At 52.8% G+C, this 18713-nt stretch overlaps 1 protein-coding gene across 3 annotated transcripts in view; it reads right to left on the reverse strand.

Annotated features, from left to right (window-relative positions):
• Positions 1 to 5522: 5522 nt before the first annotated feature.
• The window catches only part of TMEM255B (transmembrane protein 255B), a gene marked incomplete at both ends in the record, with an annotated part of 38510 nt that continues 25319 nt past the window's right edge, over positions 5523 to 18713 (reverse strand). For 2 of the 3 annotated variants that reach the window (XM_079779309.1, XM_079779308.1), the window contains 5 exons: positions 5523 to 5690; positions 10226 to 10369; positions 13381 to 13540; positions 15092 to 15177; positions 18122 to 18202. In XM_079779309.1, coding sequence (XP_079635435.1) covers positions 5523 to 5690; positions 10226 to 10369; positions 13381 to 13540; positions 15092 to 15177; positions 18122 to 18202 — 639 coding nt within the window. The remainder of the gene's footprint in view (positions 5691 to 10225; positions 10370 to 13380; positions 13541 to 15091; positions 15178 to 18121; positions 18203 to 18713) is intronic. The other variant, XM_079779310.1, reaches the window with a different exon arrangement.

Genomic DNA, 18713 nt, shown 5'->3' on the forward strand with positions numbered 1-18713 from the left:
GAAGGAGTGAGAGAGAAACATCAATTTTTGTTATTCCACTTATTTATGTATTCATTGGTTGATTCTTGTATGTGCCCTGACCAGGGATCGAACCTATAACCTTGGTGTATCAAGACGATGCTCTAACCAACTAAACTACCTGGCCAGGGCCAAGAAGTATTTTTTTTTAAATAATACACAAAATGCTTTAATAAGAAGGGAAAAGATTTTAAAATTGGGCTATGGTAAAATCAAGAATTTCACCCTGGCCAGTGTGCTCACTGGTTAGAGCTCCAGCCCACACACTGAAGGGTTGAAGATTCAATTTCTGGTCAAGGGCATGTACCTGGGTTGCATGTTCAATCCCTGGCCCCAGTCAGGGGATGTGTGGGAGGCAACCCATCATTGTCTCTCTCACATTGATATTTCTCTCCCTCCCTCCCTCCCTTCCTCCTTTCCTTCCACCATCCCACCCTCCCTCCCTTCCACTCTATCTAAAAGCAATGGAAAAATATCCTCAGGTGAGGATTAACAACAACAAACAAACAAAACAAAACAAAACAAAAAAGAATTTTAAGAACAAAAAAATCAAGAACAAAGTTGGAAGACTGATGCTACCTGACTTCAAGACTTACTATAAAGCAACAGTAATCAGTGCAGCCCAGTATTACCAACAGAATAGACAACTAGCCCTGGCCAGTGTGGCTCAGTTGGTAGGAACATCATCCCAAGCACCAAAGGGTGGCGGGTTCGATTCCCAGTCAGGGCATATAACCAAGTTGTGAGTTTGACCCCTGGTTGATGGGCAAGCAGGAAGCAGCCATTCAGTGTTTCTCTCTCTCCCTTCCTCTCTCTAGAACCAATTTTAAAAATTATTAAAAAGTGGCCCAGAGAATAATTTTTTTAAAAAAGAACAGACAGGATAGAAACTCCAGAAATAGACCCACACAAATACAGCCAAATAATCTCTGACAAAGATGCAAAGACAATACAATGAAGCAAAGACAGTCTTTTCAACATATGGTGCTGGAACAACTGGACATCCATCCACATGCAAAAACAAAAAAAATGAATCTAGACACAGGCCTTATACCCCTCACAATAACTAACTCAAAATGGACCACAGACCTAAATGTATAAATAAACACACAAAAACCATAAAACTCCTAGAAGATGACATAGAAGAAAATCTAGATGACCTTGGATGTGGCGATATCTTTTTAAATACATCAGAGGCATGATCCATGAAAGAAAGAATTGATGAGCTGGACCTCATTAAAGTTAAAACTCCTGCTCTGCAAAAAGCACTATTACAAAAACGAAAGGACAAGCCGCAGACTAGGAGAAAATATTTGCAAAGGACATATATGATAAAGGACTGTTACCCCACATACACAAAGAACTCTTAAAACTCAACAATAAGAAAACAAACAACACAGTTAAAAAGAATGGGCCAAAGAACTTAGCAGATACCTCACCAAACAAAATATGCAGATGAGAAATAAGCACATGAAAAAAATGCTCCACCTCCTATGTCATCAGGGAAATGCAAATTAAAACAACAAGCGACCACTGAACACCTACCAGAATAACCGAAATCCAGAACCCTGGCAACACCAAATGCAGAGCATCGGGCACTCCCATTCATTGCTGGTGGGAATGCAAAATGATACAGGCACTTTAGGAGACAGCTGGTGGTTTCTTACAAAACTAAACATACTCTCACCTTATGATCCAGCAATCACACTCCTTAATATTTACCCAAAGGAGTTGAAAGTTATGTCCAGAGAAAAACCTGCACGTGGATGCTTATAGCAGCTTTATTCTTAATTGCCCAAACTTGGAAGCAGTCGAGATGCCCTTCAGTAGGTGAGTGGATAAACTGTGGTACAACTGGACAATGGAATATTATTAGTACTAAAAAGAAATGAGCTATCAAGCTCTGTAACGACATGGAGGAACCTTAAATGCCTGTCACTAAGTGAAAGGATCTTATGTAATCTGAAAGGCTACGTACTCTGTGATTCCAACTACATGACATTCTGGAAAAGGCAAAACTACAGAGACGGTAAAAAGATCAGTGGTTTCCAGGGGTTAGGGGAGAGAGAGGGATGAATTGGTGAAACACAAAGGATTATTAGGGGAGTGAAAATATTCTGCATGACACTGTAACATTTCCATCACACCACAAGGTGGATGCGTGTCATTATATATTTGCCCAAACCCACAGAATGCACACACCAAAAGTGAACCTTAATGTAAACTGCAGACTTTGGGTGATAATGCTGTGTCAATGTAGGTTCATTGATTTGAAAGTTTTAGAAAAGGGAAATATATACGCATAGATAACTATTGCCACGCAAGAAGCTGCTGATTGAGTGAGGGCCATGCCCCCTGGACTTTCTTCTGCTTCTGTGGTCAGAACAGCTCAGCCAAACACTTCCCCCAAAATTCAGAGGGCATCTCTGCTCCTGCCACCTGTGTTTTCATACCCCGCCGGGAGGTGAGGGAATCAGGCTGCGGAAGTTTGGGACCGGGTGGGAGTGGGGAGGCAGAGCAGTGCTGGGAGACAACAGGCTGCTGAGACCCACCCAGAGGTGGTTCTTTACGGTGACGATGATGGCAAATGGTGTGTTAACGGAGCATGTGCTGGTCCCTGGCTGCTCTAAGTGCTTCACATGCATTCCTGTCCCACCCTTTTTCACTGAGATACAATTCACATACCATAATATCCACCCTTTAAGAGCATACAATTCGGTGAGTTCTAGTTCGACCACTAAAGGTTGTGCCACCATCACCACTACTTAGTTCCAGAATACTTCCATCACCCCACAAGGGAGCCCTGCACCCATTAGCAGTCTCCTTGACACCCCCACCCCACCAGCCTCCAGCACCCACTGCCATCTGTGATCAGGAATGAGGAGGGATAAATTCAACAAAACCAAGGTGGTGCCCATCAGAGCTGCGGTCCAGCTCCTGTGGAGCATCAAGACTCAGGCAGAGCCAGGTCAGGATCCGCTGCAGTGAGGCAAAGGCTTTGACAGAGATGGTCCCCCACACGCTCTGGGGCGTGGCACCAGAGCACAGGGCAGGCCCGGTGTGTCCAGACGCCATGTGCCAGGGGTGGAGAAGCTGTCCCTGCAGACTGGGCGACCTGGTGTGGGTGCCTGCAGTGTGCAGGGCATGGGGGAGGTGTTCTGGAGACTGGGGGGCGGGGCTTGGTTGTGTGGGAGCCACCCCCAGACTGGAAGTTGAATTGTTCACATTTTTTTGTGGCTGGAGCAAGGGAGAAAGACATTTTTGTGGGCAAGAGCAAAATTGTTGGCCTTGGAGCTTAATATCGTTTATCAGTCTTGGCTCTAGGTTAGATGAAAAGACTGCAGGACAGACAGAGCGGGTTTGGGCGACGCCGGTGTGAACAGTCTGGGGACACTGACGCCGCTGAGTGTCTCTGACCAGGGGCATGTGTGGAGGACGAGGTTGTCCCTGTGATCTCTGGCACCCGGTCGTCTTCCGGGGTTGGTGGCCAGGTCCAGTCGGCACAGGCCCGCTGCCAGATCTGCAACTCAGCATCTCTACTGTTAGCAGCGGGGCAGCATGGGCCTGAGGCTGCACCCGAAGGCCCAGCGGGTGCTCAGTGCACGCTCAGGATCCCTGCGGCCAACCTTGCTCCCTGTCCAGGGGCTCAGGCAACAGGAAACCCACCGCGTGGGTTCAGCGTTTAGATCGCAAAGGCCTCCGGACTCAGGTGAGCAGTTTGGTTCTTAGACTCCGGGCAGAGGGGTGTTGCTCTTTGAGGCACTTGCTGTGTGAGCCCAGACGCACCAGCCCCAGGGCGGCCTGGTGGCTCTGCCAGGATCCTATTACTGCCAACCTCCAGTCGGGTGTATCGGGCAGAGGCGAGGGTCAGCCCCTCGTGCCTCGTGGCCCTGCTTTGGCCAGATGCTGGCTCCTGAGCTCTCACACTGCATTAGTCTGTCTTCATGGGCCGCACTTCCCACTCTCCGCGGTCTCACTAATAAAAGGCATTTTCCTCTTAGTGACCCGGTGCCTTCTTTCCTGTGTAGGAACCCCGAGGGTGGGCCCCTCCTGTCTTTGCAAACGGGAAGTGGGGGACCCCAAACCTGTCCTGCGGAGAGCAGGGCTATGCTGGGCCACCATCAGATCAGGGTCTCCTGGACAACACTAGGGCCCTGAGTCTAAATTTAACAAAATGGCACTCTTACTAAAGATGGCTCACCAGACCATCAGCTGGCCTTTCGCTTCTCAGTCTATAATCAATAGCCTTTCCCAGATCAATTAGCCAGGCCCCTGGGGCCTGACTCCCCGAGTTTCCTATATTCCACGTGTGTCACTTCCTTATGTGACGTGTGTGTTTACCTTCTTTACAGGAAGCGTCCTATATGCTCAGGAAATTAAATGAGATACTTCTGTGCGGTGCTGAGAATACCTTGTCTGTTAGCCAGATTTCCGTTCACAGCCAGCAGTGGGGAGCACGAGACCTTGTCTTCTTAAAATGCTCCTCCCCTCACCCCTCTCTCTCCTCCTCCTTCCTCTCCCCCTCCCTTATCTCTTTCCCCCAGTGATCCAGGACTGGCATACAGGGGCTCTGGCCTGTCACTCAACCAGGATTGGGTCATGTCCAAGGACTGTGCTCACCTACTGCCTCAGGTGTGTTTGGCAGCAGGTGGATACACACTGGGCCCTGAGCCAATAGCTGTGGGTCTGTGATAGGCCGGGCTGCACCCCAGGCTCTGGCAGTGGGGCCTCAGAAGCCACCCACTCTAGTAGGGTAACCACACCGGGTGCCCACTGAGCAGACCAGGCGCCTCCAGAGCGCCCCATGAAGGATGGCAGTCGGAAGCCCAGATGTTAAATAGGAAGCACGCAGCCTCGGGTAGCAAAACCCTCCAGGTGTGATGGCAAATTGTAAAAGACAGAGGCACACTCACAGACCAGAGGCACCGCGGGCCTTGGAAATAGCGCTTTATATTTGAGCCAGAGCGTCTTTTCGTTTGAGCAAATAAATGCCAGGAGAACACAGCCCTGGGGCGGAGACCCTGCCCCTTCTGGGGGACCCACGTAAATATATAAACATTCAACACGTTTCCTTTGAAATGATCCTCACACATGGGTGCCCCAGGTCATGTTCCCTTTGCAAAATAATAATAGTAATAACTAACTAGGTAGGAGGAGATGCAAATGTGTAGGGAAATGGGACTGGGTTTTATGTAAGTGGTGACAGATACCAGAGCAAGGAGGCCTCAGGTAGAACGTTTAGTGCTGTTTGGCGTCTGGTTTACACGCTGGGCGAGGCGACCAAGCAGAGGTGCCGCCGGGACCTGGGTCACCTGGGGCTCTGTCCTCACCACTGGTCCTGGCCTCTCCTTGCCTCGCAAGTGCCCGGGGAGGGAAGGAGGACACAGACTTCAGAAACGTTCTCCTGATGTCTCCAGGAGGTTGGCCACAGAAGCAGGCGTTGTGGAGGCTGCTTTTTACAAACACAAATTAAAAGGAAGTTCTTTTTCAATCTACCCCCTCTGTCAGGGTGCATAGGGGGGAGGCTTCTCCCCGGGGAGGAAAGGGGCTGGAGCATAGAGAGGCGGGGCGTTGGGCGGGAGCCCGAAGCTGGAGCTGGACTGGGACGGAGGCTGCGTGTCCTCGGACAGAGAGAGGTCAGTGGAGGACGAGGCTGGGAAGCTGCTGGACGGCTGCAATGGAACAGAAAAGGCTTCCTCAGTCCGTGGAGAGGGCCGGCCACACGCAGTCCACGCGGAGCACCCCTCAAAGAGACTACCTGGGACTTGGGCTCCTCCAGACCCAGGGTCTCCCGCCTAACCAAGGCCCTTCGGGTGGGAACACGCCCTGACCAGAGTGTGTTCTGAGGGAGGCCAGGGGGAGGGCCTGGCCCTGCCCAGCGGGGGCCTCCTTTCCACAAAGTCCGCTCCTGCAGCCGCCTGTGGAAACACCCAGCTGTGGAATTCCTCAGACTTCCCAGCCCTCACGCCTGCTGTGCGCGAGTCTCATCTTTCAAGGGGGTGGCCTTTCACTCGACTGACACCAGGACGCACAGCAGTGCAAACATATCCAAGGAGAAGGCTGCCCAGCTCATTTGGGGACCCCTGGGTTCACCCAACATGTCACACGTTAAGGAAAAACCCAAGAGCTCAGTATTTTCACCTAGTGTGACGATTAATTTTATGTGTCAACTTGGCCAGGCCTCGGTGCCCAGATGTTGGGTCAAACACCTGTCCGGGTGTGGCTGTGACGGTATTTTGAGATTAACATTGAAATCAGTAGACTGAGTAAAGCAGGTCACTCTCCATGATATCGGTGAGCCTCATCCAATCAGTTGCAGGCCTTAAGAGAACAAGACTGAGGTTTCCGGGGAAGAGGGAATTCTCCCAGGAGACTGACCTTGGGCTTGAAACTGCAAGATCCATTCTTTCCTGGGTCTCCCGCCTGCAGTCCTGCCCTGCCCAGGACACCTTGCTCTGTCCCACCCAGGACACCTTGCTCTGTCCCTATCTCTCTATTTCTCTGTCTACATGTCTAATCTACATCTATGTCTACATATATGTGCATCCATCCATCCTATTGGTTCTGTTTCTCTGGAGAACCCTGACGTAGAGTCAAGTAAAAGTGATTGAGAAGAAAAATGTTTTTCCAGTTTTTCTCCACCTGCCAACAAGCCTCTTACACGTTTTTCTTTTTCAAGTTCTAAGAGTTGAAAATGCCTACTTAAAACCAGTATTTAAATAAACAAAGCACACAGGCCCTTCTGTGAAATGACACAGGTGAGTGTGTAGGGCCCTGATCTCCTGCCAGTGCGGTGTAATTCCTTTGCTCTCTGCCCGCCAAGTGCCCCAGGGCCCCCGAGAGGCCGACCTGTCTGCCTTGCCCTTCCCTGGAGACTTCTCCACCAAGGAGGTCCAGGAGCCCCAGAACCTCGGAATTCTGAAAGGAGGACTTCCTCACAAGCTGTCCCTGAAGCCAAGAATGTCACCTTGCTCAGGGTCAACAGCCTGAGTTTTCAGGATCTGACAGCCCAGGGCCCCTGCCCACCTTTGTTTCTTTCTTTCTCTCAAACTCACACTCTGACCACAGGGACAAAGAAAACCTCTAGAGAACATTCTCTGGGGTCTGCTGGGAGCTCCCAGACCCCACCATGTATGTGTCCAGCTCTTCATTGGAAATGAGCACCTGGGAAAACCACAGCATAAACCACCCCAGACCATAGAGTAAATCACCTGGAACCAGGGAGTAAACCAGAAGGAACCATGAAGTAAACCACCACAAATCGCAGAGTAACTTGCCAGGAACCATGGAGCAAACGCCCTGAACCACAGAGTAAACCACCACGAACCACAGACTTAACCACCATGAACCACAGACTTAACCACCATGAACCATGGAGTAAAATACCATGAACCATGGAGTAAACCACCATGAACCAGAGTAAACCACCATGAACCTCACACTTAACCACCATGAACCTCACACTTAACCACCATGAACCATGGAGTAAACCATCACAAACCACGGAGTAAAACACTACAAACCACTGAATAAACCATCACAAACCACAGAGTAAAACACCATGAACCACAGAGTAAACCGCCATGAACCACAGAGTAAACCACCATGAACCATGGAGTAAATCACCACAAACAACGGAGTAAAACACTACAAACCACTGAGTAAACCATCACAAACCACAGAGTAAAACACCATGAACCACAGAGTAAAACACCACAAACCACAGAGTAAACCACCATGAACCACAGAGTAAAACACCACAAACCACAGAGTAAACCACCATGAACCACAGAGTAAAACACCACAAACCACAGAGTAAAACACCATGAACCACAGAGTAAAACACCACAAACCACAGAGTAAAACACCATGAACCACAGAGTAAAACACCACAAACCACAGAGTAAAACACCATGAACCACAGAGTAAAACACCATGAACCACAGAGTTAAACACCACAAACCACAGAGGAAACCACCATGAACCACAGAGTAAAACACCACAAACCACAGGGTAAACCACCACAAACCATGGGGTAAAACACAACGAATCACAGAGTAAACCACCATGAACTGTGGAGTAAACCACCAGTAACTATAAACTACACCGACAGGCAGGGCCGGATCAGGGGGGTGGACAAGAAATCCCTTAATCACAGGATGTGAGCGAAATCTCTCCTTGTGTCCTTGTTCACAAAACTCATCAACACCAACCCCTTCCCTGACTTTCCTGACCAATCAACTCCTAGGAGCAAGGAAGGTGGGTTCTCTTCAAAAGATTTTCTTTTGGCCAACTGCTCAAAACAGCCCCCGCGCACCCCCGCTGTGTGGGGGCGTTTTGCTGCTGAGGACTTCCACAGGACACCCAGCGTTCCCTCCCTCCCGGCTGTCAGCAGGAACAGGAGCATCCGTTCTGTTGTTTTTCTGCTACGGAAACACAGGAACCTCATTGATTTGTCCTCTCCTCAAAATCCAATTATTGACATATATGTAATTATACTCCTACATGTGCTGGCGATAATAGCTGATTAGGCCATCGGGACGAGAGCCCAGGCCTCCCCCGGGAGGCTGACGAGGGGGCATCTGCTGTTTGTGAAGAGCCAGAGCCCCCGAAGGATGGAATATGACACTGGGATCGAGCAGATCCACTCACCAGCACCGGGTTTTAGGGATGGAAGACCATCCGCCACATCCCACACTCCTGCGAGGGGCACATCTCCTGAGGGAACACGGCAGACCCGCAAGAGCAGGACACCGCCCAGCACCCCGAAGTCAGGCTCCAGGCTTGCCAAGAGCCCTGGCTGCTGCCCACCCCCAAGGACCACTCATGCATCCGCCAACTGACACACAAAGATGTTTGACTTCATAGCAAAGGATCAGGTCTAAGCCCCCCGCAGCACCCCTCCCACCCAAGTACAGAAACACAACTCGGCGTGCATGTTAATATTGTAAACTTCCTCGCACTTGCTGCTGGCGTGTTATTAGTTTAGGCAAAAGAATGCTAAGCCCATCTGGTTGCCCCACCCCAAAATGGAAGCCTAGGTGAGTTGTGTGGACCAGTGGTTCTCATCTTTGACCCCCTGAGGACACTGGGCAACTTCTGGATACACTTTTGGTTGTCACAACGGGGTGTACTGGCAGCTGGTGGGCGGAGGCCAGGGACGCTGCTCAACATCCTATAGTGCACAGGGCAGCGTCACCCCACGGAGCTATCTGGCCCCAATGTCAGTAGTGCTACAGCTGAGGTCTGGAGTACATTAAGGCGACAGATTATTAGGGTCTATTTCAACCAGAAGCTTCCCAGCATATAAAGAAGGAAAAGCCGAAACCACAAACGGAAACAGAAGGACAAAGCAAACACCGCACTACAAACAAGGTCTCACCCCCACCAAATGCCCCACAACAACTTCAAGGCCAACAGCAGTATTTTAGGGTGAATCTATGACATCGCCGTTGCTGTGGGCAGTGTGGTTGGACATTGGCAAATTCACATGGCTCCACCTAACTAACTGTGCTATGTTGACGGGACCCAGGCACGTGGAGGTATGTCCCCAGTCGCTCTGGCCAGGAAATTGCAGTGAACTTTTGTCGACTGAGAAAGGTTAGCCCTGGCCGGTGGAGGCGAATGGCTCAGTTGAGTGTTGTCCCATTACACCAAGAGGTCACCAGTTCCACTCCCGGTCCAGGCACATGCCCAGGTTGTGGGCTCAATCCCCAGTAAAGGGAGTGCAAGAGGCAGCAGCTGATCTATGTTTCTCTCTCTCTCTCTCTCTCTCTCTCTCTCTCTCTCTCTCTCTCTCTTTCTCTCTCTCTCTCTCTTTTTCTCCCTTCCTCTCTGTCTAAAATCAATAAAAACATATTTTTTTTAAAAAGAAAGAAAAGATTATAGTCTCAAAGGACACCAACAATTGGTCGCCATGACCATGTGGAGCAAAGGATGTCCAAACTGCCAAGTTTGACTGTGGAACGAACGTTCCCATGAGAGGCTGTGTGTGGAGTTACCAGCCAGATCACCCCTCGGATAATCCCAACCCCCTTTCCAGTCCGTGCCTGCTCCGCCACCACATTACCCACATGAGGAGAGGGGAAGCCCTGGGTCTTTCTTCAACCCAAGCCCCTCTCCACGTCCCATCTGACCAGCGCTGTCCTGCAGGACTGCTGCCCGTGATGTGAGCACCCCGGCTTCAGGCAGGTGATGCTCAGCCTACCTGGAGAGGCAGAGGGTAGGACGAGCAGGTGGGGAGGGTTGCTGGTGCCGGGCAGAAGCCGGAGTAGGCCAGGATCTGCTGGGCGGGGTTGTAGAGGATCTGAGGTGGAGCAGAGGGTCTATAGGCCAGCTGGGACAGAGGGACCTGCCACAGAGAATGGAGATGCATCAGCCAGCCCCCCGAAGCCTGGCACCTTCAGCCTCGAGCAGTCCCTCCAGGGAGCCCCATCCTCAAGTCATCCAGGAAGGTGAGGTCCTATCAGATCTGCCAGGGGGAGAGGCCACGAGTCCTCAGATCAATATCTCTCGGGTCGGAACTCAACACCTGAAAAGCAGGACTTCTTTTTGCTTTTTATTTTTTTAATTTGTCCCGGGTCCCCACCAAGATTCCAGGTTAGGCCCAGGCCCTCTTTGGTGCTGTTTTGAAAAAGCACGAAAACCCCTGGTCCCTCCCCTGCGGGTGACGCAGTGTTACACCATCTCCCATGCAGCTCCGGCCACAGCGGGTGGACTGGCTTCCATGCTCAGACGTGGTCCTACTAGGCTCACTTCCCTCATGTGCCAGCCCCGGGGACACAGCCCAGGGGTTTCTGGGCTGGCACAGCAGGAGCTGGCCCCCACAGAGGGCAGGGGGCGAGGGGAGCCTCCTGGCCAGAGGAAACAGCTGCAGCCGGAGGCCTGGGGGCTTGGGCTGAGCAGGGGTGATGGAGGTTTAAGGTCAAGGTTCATAGATGATCTCATGGGCCGAAAAAGAACCCACCTGGCCTTGTTCAGCATTTTTGCCATTTGGAGTTTTAGGAAGGACAGGGCAGGGCCGGGGGCTCTCCCCTGAGGGAGCTAAATATTTTGGCACGGGCAGCTCCACTCTGTCTGCAGGAGGCACTGGGAGGCCCGGCCCAGATTTGGCCCTGGCTGCCTGCATCTGCCTGGTCTTGCCCTGACCCCCTGTCTACCTTTCTGGGTGGGTGACCTCCAGGAGCCCCCAGCTGGGCCAACAGGACTGTCCACCTGATTTCCCAGTACACCCGAGGCTCAGTGCAGACCCTTCCTCGCCAGACAGGGTTTAAATGACTGTGTCTGTAAGTGTTGTCACGGTACCCAGGCACCGGCCGCAGGCGCCCCGCTGCAGACCCCAGACTGCCCCTGCCCCGCCTGCCGGGCAAAGGGACTCTCTCTGCACCCAGTGTGACAAGCATGTGCGACCTGCACATGAAGCCCTCGTACGCTGAGAGGGCACACACAGCTTTGGGCTGGTTCATGAAGGGCCTTCCTTCGTTCCTTAAAATAATTTTAAATTATAAGATCCGTTAAGACACTGAAATTGGGACTCAAACATTTTTTGTTATTATATGATTATTTCTAGTCTGCAGAGGCAAGATTTTTTAAAGGAAAGAAATGGGGGGGGGGGGAAATAGATACAGAGGCAAAGAAGCATTGAACAGACTGTCAAACTACAGCAGGAAGGCAGGGGAGGTTGTGGGGGGTGCCTGTAAGAGATCAACCGAAGGACTTGTACGCATGCATATAAGCATAACCAATGGATACAAGACACTGGGGCGGGGGTGGGGGGTGGGCAGGTGAGGGCATGTACTGGGGGGTAGGGGAGGCCAGGGGGAGGACAATGGGGGGAGGGAAAGGAGACATAGGTACTACTATTTGTAATACTTCAAACAATTTTTTAAAAAAAGACAAAAATAAATAAATAAATAAATAAATAAATAAATAAATAAATAAATAAAAGACAATGTGTTGCAAATAAAGAGCAAAACTAATACAAAAAAAAAGATCCATTAAACTTGTAAGAGTATGTACTCGGTAGGTGTAAAATGTTAAGCAATCACGCTTTTTGCTTCTCACAGCACCCCAGAGCTTTGGGTTGGAGATTGTCCAGAGCAGAGTTTAGACACAACGCTGCGGTCGGGTGGGAAATAGTGGCCCTTCTGGGGCATCGCTACATTCCCGATAGAACACCTAAACTGAGGGTTTTCACAGAGGGCGCCCTGTGGGACCCTCCGCAGACCCCAGGCCCCCTGGGAGAGCTGTGACACCCATTGGAGACTTTGCGGAAGGCATGGTGCCCAGCGACTTTCATCCTTGGAGGGTGCTTGTCCTTTTCATGAGTGTAAAGAGTCTTATGGCCACAGCCAGAGCTTGGAGAGGCCGTCTGCCCCCTCCAGGGTGGAAGGTTTGGGCCCTAGGGGACACCCGGATGCCCCATGTTATCTCAGATTTTATCTAGAGAAACAAAACCTTTTAGAGAATCACAGGTCTCGGGAGGGCTCCGGGCTCAGCTATAAAAATGGTCAATGACCAAAGTCCCCAGAACAGCTGGGTAGCAAGAGACCCGGGAAGAGCTCTGGCTGCGGGGGCAGGTGACTTGCCTGCAGGTGCGTTCACACTGGCCTTAGAGTTAAAACTGGGTAACGGGTGGGTAGCTGCTCTCTCTGAGCTGTTGTGTGCATGCCGTGGGGTTTGCAACTGGGGACTCTGGGCGACTGCCCTTCGCCTACGGCACCTCTAGGATGAAGGGAGGGTTGTTGCAGGAGGTGGTAGGTGTGGTGAGAATTTCTAGTTTGGAATAAAGAGGTGCCACAGGGAGAGGACTGGAGAAGGGGGATCCTGCTCAGCCCAGCCCCAGGCAGGGCTCTTTGCCTGTGAAAAGGGAACCATGCTGAGGTGAGGACTCAGAGCAGTCTTCACAGTGAGGCCCTGCAGTACTGCCCCTTCCTGGCGCTCTGGCACACGCTAAGCACCTGCTCTCCGGAGTTCCTGCATCAGAATTACCTATGCGTTTGGGAGAGTGCAGACCCCAGGACCACCCCTCCACCCCCGCCTCCAGATCTACCAAATCGGAGGCTCCGGAGATTCCACATGCGGTCGGGGTGAGAGGTGGTGGAGACAGACACATCTAAGCGTCAAGTTCAGGTTCTTCCTCAGAGGGTGGAGGCGAGTGCTGGAACAGACTCTGCTTCCAGAAACGACCAGCAAAGGCTGGCTGTCATTAAAATGTATGGCGGGCGGTGTCCATGAGCCTCAGTTTCCCCATTTGTGAAGGGGGATCACGAGGCCTGCCTGGTGTGCCTCCGAGAACGTGGGCCCCGGAGCCCTGGTCCGCCCCGAGTGCTGTCGCTGCCCAGCCCGGGCGGCACTACTCACCATGTCCTTGAAGGCCCCCAGCACCGCGGCCGTGACGATGCCCAGGAACAGGCCCAGGACGTTGAGCACCGTCGAGGCCCAGAGCAGCCGGTAGAGGTGGAGCACATCCTGACAGCCGCTCACGCCCACGAACTCATAGTAGGTGGGCGAGTACTCGGCGCTGCGCACGGGGAGGAGACAAGAGTGTCACCTGTGCCAGCGAGGAGAGGACTTGCCAGGTGACAGCCGGGCTGGGAGGGTGCAGGGCTGGGCCAGGCGAACTGAATCTAGACCGAACGTGGTCTTTGCTCTCAGAGGCCCCGACGGCCCCCTTGGTCATGCCAGAGAGAGGCACCAGCCCAATGGCACCCTGAGGCCAAGGCAGCGAGGTGTCCCCACTCAGGGAAGGAGCCCCGGGCTCTGAGCAGAGAGGATGGCACCATCACCTTGCCCACTCCCCAAACACAGGCCCTGCACAGGGAGAATGCAGACCCCAGCGCCCCAGCCATGGGGCCCCAACTGAGTCAGCCTTCAGCAAGCGGCCATGCTGGTGGAGGGGTTCATCCTGGCGCCCACAGCATGGGCTGAGATGGGCTGTGCAGGAAGAGCCCGAACCAGCCTCATGGCGGTGAGCCTGCACCCTGGCCACAGGAAGCTGCTGGGGCAGTCACCGTGACCCACACACGCTGCTCCTCCATTTCATCTTGGAAATACGTAGGATGGACCCTTTTCTCGGGGAAGGGGGTGCAGCTTAAACCCCTGGAATTTCCAACAATTCAGGGGGGAGTACCCCAGGAGCAAGCACTAAAATTCCCACTGGCTTTAATGTAAGTGTTCAAGCCATTAATACAAATGTAGGAGACAATGGGGAAAGGATTTCGGTTCCGGCTAGGAACTCGCACTCGGTCCCAACAACAAGTAAAAAGCCGAACAGCCTGAAAAATCAACCACTCGTATTGGGTCATACGAGGGGAGGATGCAGGACACCCCGCTGCTCCCAGATTGGAGATGCAGACAGGTGGGTACAGGGAGCCCCGCTCGGCGGAGAGACACCCAGGAGCGGAAACACCTGGGCCCCAGGGGCCCGGGTAGAAAGCGGGCCGGCAATGGGTGAGCTGCTGTGAGTAAGTCAGCGTTAAAACCTGCGGGGACCCAGTCATGGGGGCCCCACAATGCTGTGAGATTCACCTTCAGGAGCTCAGCCTGTTCCCACACTAAACACCCAGAAAAATGCTCTCCGGCTTCCAGCAGGGGGAGGGAAAGGGTCAGTTCTGAAACAGCCAGAGCTGCTTTCTCCTCAATAAGGCCTGGCCTGGGGGACACTGGTACCCAGGGCCTAACCTGCTGGAGTGTCATCAAGGGAAATACCCAACTCCAGCCCTGTTTAGCTATTTGTCCCAGCTGGCGAGGGGCGGGGGGGGGGGGGGAAGACTAAGAAAAGCTGGTGAATTCCGCAGGCCAGAGGCACAGGCTCACTACAGAGACATAATCATGGGGCTTATAGAACACTTCCCCTCCCCACACCTCACCACATCACTGAGCCTCGGTGTTCTCATCTGTGAAATGGAGCTAACTCCCTTCCCTCACGTAAAGACCAAAGGCGATGATGTAGGTGCCGTGTCCAAGGACAGGGAAGAGCAGAGAAGCGGGGAGGAGGGAGGCATGGGAAGAGGGGCTGCCTCCCCTCCTCCCGTGAGGCACTGTCCCCCACCCCCCTCCCTGCTGGACTCACCTTTGGCAGTTGTAGAGGTCGCAGCAATAGCAGGTGTTGCTCTTCACCTTCAGCTGGCACTTGCCATTCAGGGAGTGACAGGTGACCTGCAAGCAGAAAGGCCCTGCCGGGTCTCAGGGACCTGTCCCCTGTGTGCCCGCTCATTCTCTGCCCACAGTGAGCAGGGCTGCACCCTGGTCAGTCAGACAGTTCTCCCTCCTGAGCCCACATTTCTTGACCTTCCCTTTCATCCCCCTATCCCAGGTGCTTCGGGGTTGGGGCGTGACAGACTCTGCCCTGCAGGAGGAGTTAGAGGACCAGGCTCAGTCACACCAGGGTGTCCAGGAGGACAATGATTGATAGACAAGGAAAGGGAGAGGGTTCTGAGCACCATGCCTCCAGGCAGAGATTCCTGCAGGTAAAGACCCCTCCAGGCAGGGATTTCTGCAGGTGGGGATACCTCCAGGTAGGGGGAACCTCCTCCAGGTGAGACCCCTCAAGGGAGGCCCCGTCCTGACAACACAGAGAACAACTCCCAGCAGCCTGATCTGACCAAGCCACCCGCCGCCTAGCCCACACAGAGGCTTCCCCTTAGGCTACAAATGTTTGGAGGACATTTGATTTTAAAAAAAAAAAAAAAAATGCAAGATTAGGGAAAAAGACATGCCTTCCTCCTTCCCCCAGTGCTATTCAATGTGGGGGCCTGAGACATGCCACCCTCAATTGGGAGGTAAGCAGGGCAGAGACCACCCTGACTTCAGAAAGAAGACAGTGGCGTTTGGGGGGAAAGAGCTTCCAAGGGAGGATCGTACACCGAGTGATGGAAGGAGGTTCGAGCAAACTCTCCAAGCTCTTTCTGCAGGAGCTGACGTGGCTCTGAGGGGCAGAGCCCTGGGCACACCATACCCTAGAGGTCCTCAGAGCCTCTCTGGGGCCCCAGTGGGTCAGCAAGCTCAAGCGACCCGTTGGGCACATGGCCTTCCTTTCAGAGTTCTGTGGTTAACTTCTGGAAACCACCCAAACTGGCAATGGGCACTCTAGAGCTCTCGAGAAGCGCTGCAGAAAGATTAACCTGGAAATGGCTTGGGAAACGGTCCCGATGGGGTGGACACCAGAGACAGGCCAGGGAGCCAGGAAAGTAGCACCCGTGTGACTCAGACCCGGAAGGAGACTGGGGCCGGGAGGCGTGACGGGTCAAACTGGAGGACTGGAAAGACAACAATCCCGAGCAGGCACAGGGCACGGGGAAGGAGGGAGCAAGGGCAAGGTGTGGCTCTGAGCCCAGCAACCAGCTCGTGGGAAGGTCAGAGCCACGGCCTGGGGAGTTGGAGGTCGAAAGGCCTGACCCTAACCCTAGGTGCCCCCTCCTGGGAGGTGTGCCCTCCTAGCAAGTGTGGAGAGCAACAGCAGGGGACGGTGGCTTAGACCAGGGTCTAGTGGGCCCAGTCCACCTACTATCTGCTGTGCAGGTGGAGCTCGGCACAGCCACACTGTGGCTGCTCCCACAGAGCAGCGGAGAGATGGAACTGAGTAGCTATCACAAGTAGCTGGCTTGTAAATCCTAAAATACTACTGACCCTTTATGGAGAACATTGCTGACCCCTTGTTTGAACTGTGTGGGCGGCTTCTTCCCCATTATCTTCGGGGAACTTTTATTTATTTATTTTTAATATATATTTTTATGGATTTCAGAGAAGAAGGGAGAGGGAGAGAGAGATAGGAACATCAATGATGAGAGAGAATCATTGATTGGCTGCCTCCGGCACGCCCCACACTGGGGATCAAGCCCACAAAACGGGCATGTGCCCTGACCGGGAATGGAACCGTGACCTTCTGGTTCATTGATTGATGTTCAACCACTGAGCCATCAGGCTCTGGGAAGCTTTTAAATCCCCAGGTCCACTAAACCTCCTCCCTAGGATGAGACCCAGCATCAGGACCTGCTCAAGCTCCTGGGCTGAGTCCTATGGGCAAGGAGTTTGAGAAGCCCTGGTGGAGGGTTGGAGCTGCGGCAGCCCCACATGTGGGCTTGTCGTCAAAAGGTCTGAAAAATCTGGTCAGGAGAGCGCCATGCTCTTCCATGATCCCAGGAGCAGAGGGTAACAGTTGACCTTGAACTGGACTGAACACCTGAGTAGAAGGAAGGGAAGAGCAGCGCCAGGGCCTCTGAGGGGCAGGGGCGCACATGGAGGGCCTGGGAGCCCATGACCACTCTGAACAGGACAGGTCCCCAAGGCTCCCTCCGGCCAGGAGAAAGGCCACACGTGCCAGGACCGGCCTTTGGAGAAGAACGGTGCCACCTGCTTGGAGAGGGCAACAGGGAGCCTCGGGCCAGCAGCAGGGACCTGGCCACTGGCCACTCAGGGCCTCATGCTACAGCATCCAGAATGCACCTTCTCCTCCCATGGTTCTCAGAGCACCTCAACAACCCTGCAGGACGTTAACCATGGTGTTTGCTCTCCGGTGTTCTCCTGCTTCTCCTGGCTACTCTGTCCCTTCTTTGACATTTGTATGCAGTTTGAGAGCCCGTGTTGAGTGAAACCAGCAAATCTGCGCAGAGCTGGAGTGACACAGCGAGATGAAGGGAGCGACATGCCCTCCTGGGCCTGAGAGAAGACGGCATGCCGCGGGGCACTTTGCTACTCCTGGCATTCCATGCGGCTAGAAATAGAAATGAAATCACCCTGCAGATGTCCTTGGCCCAGGGACTGTGGAGGAGTTCCTTGGCCGATGCAAATGTAGTGTACTAGCTTTTTATTGCAGCGATTAAGTCAATAAAAAGGCTCGTCAGTAGGTCACAACGAACTGGACTAGTGAATTGTAGGACTGTTGTGTGTCAAAGCAAACAAGTCAGCAGCTGTGATTCCAGAATAAATACATTAAGATGTCGAAGCTAGCTCAAAACAAAGTCTCACCAAGGCACAGAGGGCAGATGTGATGGGGAGAACTGTAAGAATCCAGACATTTGGATTTTAACTAGGGACGCAGGCACGGTGGGATCCACGGAGGAGCAGAGTGAAGCCAGACACAATAGCCAGTGCTCTTGCTTACCTCCGTCTGGTAGACGTCGGGCAAGTATCCCACCCCACTGGAGTAGAACTGGCATCTTCCCGTGGTGAGGGGTCTTGTCTCCTAGAGACAAACACAAAATGGAATTCAGAGTTTCATCTCTAAATCGCGAGTGGCCGGAGGCAATTTCAGACCTGCCTGCCATTTTCAGGCCTCTCTAAAGGAGAGACGTTAATGCCAACTAATAGCCTGCCCATGCAGAACAGCCAGCAGGAAATGCCACTCCTCGTTCCAGAGCAGCCGGCTCCTGCATCCAGGAGGCAGGTGAGGAGAAGGCCCCAGCGGAGCAGGCACCCTGTCCCTGCAGGCTGGGCTGACACATCTCTCATCAGTCAGCACAGGGCAGCTGATGGGAGGGGATTGCAGGACTTTTTGAGGTACACTCTTACAACTCTCAACAAGTTGACCCCTTGGCTCCTGTCTCTTTCTTGGAAAGCAAAACATATTTTTCCACTAGGAAGGGAACAAGATGAATTTCAGACTAATTTACTCATCCAACCAATCACCCACCCACCCAACCATCCACCTAATCATTTAATCATTCAATTATCTATGCATCCATCCATCTATCCTC

The sequence above is a fragment of the Cnephaeus nilssonii genome (assembly GCF_951640355.1).
Source record: "Cnephaeus nilssonii genome assembly, chromosome: 8".
NCBI lineage: Eukaryota > Metazoa > Chordata > Mammalia > Chiroptera > Vespertilionidae > Cnephaeus > Cnephaeus nilssonii.